The sequence below is a fragment of the Cebus imitator genome, unplaced genomic scaffold (assembly GCF_001604975.1).
Source record: "Cebus imitator isolate Cc_AM_T3 unplaced genomic scaffold, Cebus_imitator-1.0 Scaffold589, whole genome shotgun sequence".
In the NCBI taxonomy this organism is placed as follows: domain Eukaryota; kingdom Metazoa; phylum Chordata; class Mammalia; order Primates; family Cebidae; genus Cebus; species Cebus imitator.
The window spans coordinates 216,234-223,010 of NW_016107904.1; the positions used below are offsets into that span (position 1 = coordinate 216,234).

Below are 6,777 nucleotides of genomic sequence, written 5' to 3' on the forward strand. Positions count from 1 at the left end.
GTTTTGCATAACCATTATAAAAAATTCTATTTCTAATATCCTGTGGGTTTTATAATTTGTACACTGTGAGATGAAAAATTGCTGTGTACAGTATAGTTTTCATGAATATTAGTACATATTGATTTTGAAGCTTAATTGTACTTTAGTCATTTTATGTAAAATCCATACCTGTTTTTTCTTCAGTTATGAGATTAGAGATGCTTTTTCATTTCCAAACCTGGCAAAGGCTTTATTGGTGGTAGCCAGATCAAAATAAAAATATGTTTATACATATTTATGCTTCTGAACATTAACCACACTGGTACATTAGTAGTTGTTCCAGTCCTGAAAGATCCTGCAACCCTTTTATATATTTGCATCAATTCAGAAGATCTAAGAGAGGCAGAGGAGAAAGATTTAGATGTGCTGGACCGAAAGAACCAACCCCCACCTCAAATTCTTTAGACTCTGCAACTTAAGCTGTTGCTTTTGTTAACCAGTAGCTAATGACATTTATAGTAGCAGTAGTACAGGCAGAAGGTATTTGAGCTAAAATTTCATTTCTTCCAATGTGTGAAACACTAAATTGAACACCTGAAAAATCAGTTATGCTGATTTGCTTCCAAAAATTAGAATGTTACTGATGTAACACTTTAAGGTTGAGATGGGCATTCAATTGTGAACTTTCTCTTCAGCAGCTGTGGCTTTTTCAGAATTTCTTTTTAACCGATATTTCTTCTGTGTTTTTCAGCCAAATGATTAATTTTTGTGGGAAGCATGCATCTTTTCAGTTTTTCTGCCTTCTTTAGAGAAAAGGTGCTCTATAAATGCAGACTGATAAATAGGATTTAAAGTGCACAAATCAGCCTCTGCATAGCCTCATTACATGTGATAAAAACATTCCTCTGGGTTGAGTTGAATAATTTAAATACCCTAAAGCAAAAAAAAAAAAAAAAAGAAGAAGAAGAAGAAGAAGGAAGGAAAAATAAATATTTAGCATGTTGGATGAGGCTAAAACTAGGTGAAAAACAAAGTGTCAGGAAATTTTTCCTTGACTTGAACACATGTTTAGCTAAGCTCTTTAGAGGGAAAAATGCCATATAAATCCAACTAATATTTGCCCCAAAAAAGGATTGTTGGGTATAAGTCATCTTGCACTTCTTTCTCTTTAAAAATTGTGGTTTGTGATTCAGCAGTATGATTAACAAAAAGATCGTATTATTTTAGAACTCAATGAGAGCAACAGTCGAACTCTATCAAGATAAAAAAGAGGCCTACCCTGCTGTTAAAACCCTCGTTACTTTGGGTAAAGAAGACTTATCCATTAAGGTAACTATCTTATGTGCATGTATACTTTAATTATCAGTTGTGATTTAATAGTATCTAGACATTGAAAACTCAAAGGGAAGAAAATTGACATTTATTGAGTGTCCTTTTTGTAAGTTCTATGCTAGATCCTTGGCTTGAGGTACCTTATTTGAACTTCATTAGAACCTTGTTATTCAGGGAGTTGAACAAGACCTCAACACCACGCCTGTCAGATCTTACAGTACCATTCGGACTCCTTTGTTTGACACTGTTCACAAAGGAACCATATGTCACTAGGGGATTCAAAGCCCTTGTACATTTTAGAGTAATCTGCGATGTACTTTATTTAATGAACCCATTACCTCCTATTAAGTACAGATTGACTTATTTGTTTTGACTGTTAACATTTTGTGCACTGCAGATCAGTGACCTAGGTGGTGGTGTCCCACTTCGAAAAATAGATCGTCTTTTTAACTACATGTATTCGACTGCTCCTAGACCCAGCCTGGAGCCTACCAGAGCTGCCCCTTTGGTAAGCATGTGAAACTGCTGCTGAAGGAAAGATCATAAACACGGGAAGGGGCTCGGAGGGAGCTGCCTCTCTCCCCAGGTTGTTGCATTAGTGTGGTTGACTTAGAATGTTGCCCGTATTACTGTTTGAAGGAGGGAGAATGTTTTGCCTTGGCTACTTTCTTTGTGAATCCTTTGGACTTTGATTTCCTCTCTGATTTGTGTCCAAGAAACATTCCAAGCTGAGTGCCTCACTCCCAGACACAGAGAAAAAGTACCTCATTGTGGTAAGACTGCTACTGGAGCACCATTTTTCACTTTGTGCTACCCTTGGAAGGGGTGGAAGTTGCCAGTGGGTGAGCAAAGGGACAGTACCGAATGCATAGCTGCTGCTTGGTCCTGTGCACTCTGGCATGCACACCACAGAGGCGCGAATCACGGTAGTGCCTGGGAATCTCCACTGTCAAATTTGTTTATATAATTAAAATGTTACATTATGAAAACACTAAATTTTTATATTAAATAACATTAGCATGAAACATACAGGTGGTGTATGCATTTTCAGAGCCCTTTCTGTCTCACTCTGGAAATAACCTTCAGCCCTATTAAGGCAGTGAGAAAAGCCTCTGGTTACCATGGTAGCATTTAGATCCTGGTAGGGCCACACTTTCTTCCCCTGCTGAGTGTTTCTAATTGACAAACAACAATTGAACCCTTTGTCATTAAACACAGCAACATATCTATCAGTCTGCAAAATGGTTCAGGGTATATATTAAGTTTCATTTTAAAGTCCTACCTGACTGATAAGCATATAAGATTATATTTTATTTGTAAGAATAAAATCAAAGACTTTGCATCATTTATTTGAGACAGAGTTTGTTAACTCAGCATGTTGGAAACAGGAAATCATTTATACAGGAGTCGAGAAAATTCACGAAAGATCACATTTGAGAGGCATTGCCTTGACTAGGCTGTGGTATACATTGAAATACACATCAAAAGGGAAAAAGGCACTACAGACAAATCTAGCACCTTCCCCAGTTGTTTAAAAGAAATATAGATTGTCTCTTCCAGGTCTTAAAATAGCATCTTGAGGATAGCTGTTATGTCATAGTTTTTTTTTTCTTAATAAACCTGGGGACTTGTAAGAGACCTTTAAAAATTACGAATGAGTACTCTCATTGTATAGACGAGGAAATGAGGAAATGACCTTCCCCAAGGTCACTGCGCGAATTAACCACAGAGCTGGTACTGGCCATGTGTGTGTTCTTTCCAGTGTACTAGGTGGCCTCTCCTTTTGAAGAAATGCTTCCGCTACTGGCTCTCCCAGTTAAGAAACTGGCCTGTAATCCTAGCACTTTGGGAGGCCAAGGCGGGCTGATCACTTGAGGTTAGGAGTCTGAGACCAGCCTGACCAACATGGTGAAACCCTATCTCTACTAAAAATACACACAAAAAAATTAGTCGGGAGCAGTGGCACATGCCTGTAGTCCCAGCTGTTCAGAAGGCTGAGGCACGAGAATAGCTTGAACCCAGGAGGTAGAGGTTGCAGTAAGCCAAGATCACACCACTGCACTCCAGCCTGGGTGACAGAGTGAGATTCTGTCTCAAAAAAAAAAAAAAAAGAAAAAGAAAAAAAAACTGTTCTCAGCTTTAAAGTGGGCACATACACATGTACCACTAAAAAACATAATTTCCTCATCAATCAACTTACACTTTTACGCCTCTGCGCCTTGAAACGTGCATTTCTTTTTTGAGAATATCCACCCAGAGAATTCCTGTTGATCCTCTGACACTCTGGGAAACTTTTCCTGAACTTCAGCAAATTTGAGGTTGAGGTCCAGACCCCACCTCTGCATTCTTTGGGAGTCTGGGCTTACACTCACAACTGCATTGGCCTCGGAGTTGTCGGCTGTTCTGTGCTGGACATGAGGGCAGGCTTTGGGCCTTGCTTGAACACAGGAGGCAGATTTCCTCACGTCTCCTCCTAGAGTGAGCTGGTTTCTTTGCTGTGGTTACCTGCGTCACTACTATAGATATCTCATCTTCACTATTGGCCATATTCAGCTAGTCCTAAAGCCCTTAAATGATGGGGTACCTTCTTTCACCCCCTGCCCTTTCAGTTAGACCCTACCCTGAGGGAAGGTATCAAGGAGAGATGTTAGAAAATGTCAGAAATCAATGTAACTTCATAAAATTGCTGCCCTTACTATCCATAGTACCAGCTTCCACTTATTTAGTTTTACTGTGTTAGGCACTGTGCCAAGATTTTATATTTGTTATATCATTTAATCCTTATAGCAGCTCTGAGGTCAGCTTTGTATTATATGTTCAGATGAAAAAATGGTCTCAAAGAGGTTGAGTAAGCTGCTCGGAGTGACACAGAAAGTGGATTTCAACTTGGGTCTCTCTGAGCCTAAGGCTGATGCAACTGTGCACATGATTTCCCTGGTTTCCTTCCTTAACCTTGTTAATAGATTTAACCAGAAGTGAGGAAGCTTGGTGTTACAGCACCTCCTTCCCCACCCTGCCCCACGACCACCACAAACAGTATTACATTTACTTTCAATTCTTATTGTTCTTGTCCATACCCGAGACCTTTTTTTTTTTTTTTTTTTTTTTTTTTTTTTTTTTTTTTTTTTTTTTTTTTTTCCCCACCTAGGACACCTGTTATTGACAATCAGGGTTCCATGACATAGAGATATAGGATAGCACTGAAAATTTTTTTAATCCCTAAAAATATCTGAACTATAGGCCGGATGCAGTGGCTCACATCTGTAATCCCAGTACTTTGGGAGGCCAAGGCTGGCAGATCACCTGAGGTCAGGAGTTGGAGACCAGCCTGACCAACATGGAGAAACCCTGTCTCTACTAAAAATACAAAATTAGCTGGGCGTGGTGGCGCATGCCTGTAATCCCAGCTACTCAGGAGGCTGAGGCAGGAGAATCGCTTGAACCTGGGAGGCAGAGGTTGTGGTGAGCCAAGATCACACCATTGCACTCCAGCCTGGGCAACAAGAGCAAAACTCCACCTCAAAGGAAAAGAAAAAAAAGTATCTGAACTACAATATACCAAAGTATTTTCGCCTTCCCACAACCTTAGAAGTTGCTTCTCAGAAAATTGTTTTCCTTTCCATGTTTCCATCTTATTACTTTTAGATTCAAACTCAGCACTGTACTGTTAATTTTCACTTCCAAGAGCAAGGAAATCTGATCATGGAACTTTGAAACAATGTGGCTTAGTCATCAGGTCACATTCCACTTGATTTGGAATGTGTTTTTTTTTTTTTTTTTTTGGAGATGGAGTCTCGCTCTATTGTCCAGGCTGGAGTGCAGTGGCGCCATCTCAGCTTGCTGCAACCTCCACCTCCCAGGTTCAAGCCATTCTCCTGCCATAGCCTCCCAAGTAGCTGGGATTACAGGTGTGCACCACCACGCCTGGCTAATTTTTGTATTTTTAGTAGAGATGGGGTTTCGCCATGTTGGCCAGGCTGATCACAAATTCCTGACCTTAAGTGATACACCTGCGTCAACCACCCAAAGTGCTGGAATTACAGGTGTGAGCCACCATGCCCGGCCTTAGAATGTGCTTTTAATAAATGCTAAAATGTTGCTTTAAAACGCTAAAAAAGCATTTAGAATATTTCTATTATTATCCAAACATATAAGATGTGTTTTTGCAGGATGAAAATAAAGAGATTGTTTGCCATAGAAGAGGATATACATCATTGTAAAGGTTGACTGAGTAATTTCTTTGATTTAAATCTGAATCAAGAATTTATTTTAACCTCTAAATGGTCATCATATAAAATGTGTTAGCATTTGTGCCTGTCTCACTGTATTAATTTTCTTTTCTCAATAGGCTGGATTTGGGTATGGTTTGCCAATTTCCCGTCTATATGCTAGATATTTTCAAGGAGATCTGAAACTGTATTCCATGGAAGGAGTGGGTACTGATGCTGTCATTTATTTGAAGGTACTGCATTTTATTTGTTAGTATGAGGCATCTTTGCTTTTTAAAGCTGTAAGTTCTAATCACTGATTGAGAATAGCACTGTGTCATCTCTTAGATTCATCTCAGATTTACTTCAGTTTCTTATGAAAACCTTGTTATACCTCACCCTGGATTCTATGCTCAGGTATAGCAAAATATGAAATGTGGAGGTATAGAAATTAAAATACTGAATTTGGTTGGGCACAGCAGCACATGCCTGTAATCCCAGCAATCAGAGGCTGAGGCAGGCAGATCACCTGAGGTCAGGAGTTCGAGACCAGTCTGGCCAACATGGTGAAACCCCGTGTCTACAAAAAAATACAAAAAATTAGCTGGTGTGGTGGTGTGCGCCTGTAGTCCCAGCTACTCAGGAGGCTGAGGCAAGAGAATCACTTGAACCCAGGAGGCAGAGGTTGCAGTGAGGCGAGATGACACCACTACACTCCAGCCTGGATGACGGAACAAGACTCCGTCTCAAAAGAGAAAAAATAAAATACTGATTTTTAAAATCATAATTTTGAATTATGACTTAAAAGAACTACATGTCTATTGAAAGGTCTGATCTAAAAGGAGGCAGATTTTCATAAACTGCAGTATTTTAGTATTTTGTTTTGAAAACTCACTTTCTTTCCTAAAGTTACAAGAATTCAGTAATCATAATATGGTTATATAAAAGGTTCATCTAATAACAAACTTCTCTGTAACACAGTTTTTCTTATTCATTAGTGGTAATTGGGCTTTTATTTCTAAACTCCTGAATATTTGTAACATTTTTTGAACAGGTAATATAGGCACATAATAAAAATTTTAAAGCTACAGAAGGAAAACTGAAGTTTTTTATCCCACTGGCCCTAAACCACGAGTTCTCTTCAGCAGAGATCACTACAGGTCTCATTGTCTTAGGGATCCTCCTAGACTTGATTCTACATTTATAAATATGGGAATAACAGATTTTTCCCACATAAATGAAATTTCAGCACCTTCCT

At 39.1% G+C, this 6,777-nt stretch overlaps 1 protein-coding gene across 2 annotated transcripts in view; it reads left to right on the forward strand.

The window, feature by feature from the left end:
• Positions 1–6,777, forward strand: part of PDK3 (pyruvate dehydrogenase kinase 3) — an 81,645-nt gene that overhangs the window by 66,610 nt on the left and 8,258 nt on the right. For both annotated transcript variants that reach the window (XM_017516460.2, XM_017516459.2), the window contains exons 8-10: positions 1,207–1,308; positions 1,709–1,819; positions 5,660–5,773. In XM_017516460.2, coding sequence (XP_017371949.1) covers positions 1,207–1,308; positions 1,709–1,819; positions 5,660–5,773 — 327 coding nt within the window. The remainder of the gene's footprint in view (positions 1–1,206; positions 1,309–1,708; positions 1,820–5,659; positions 5,774–6,777) is intronic.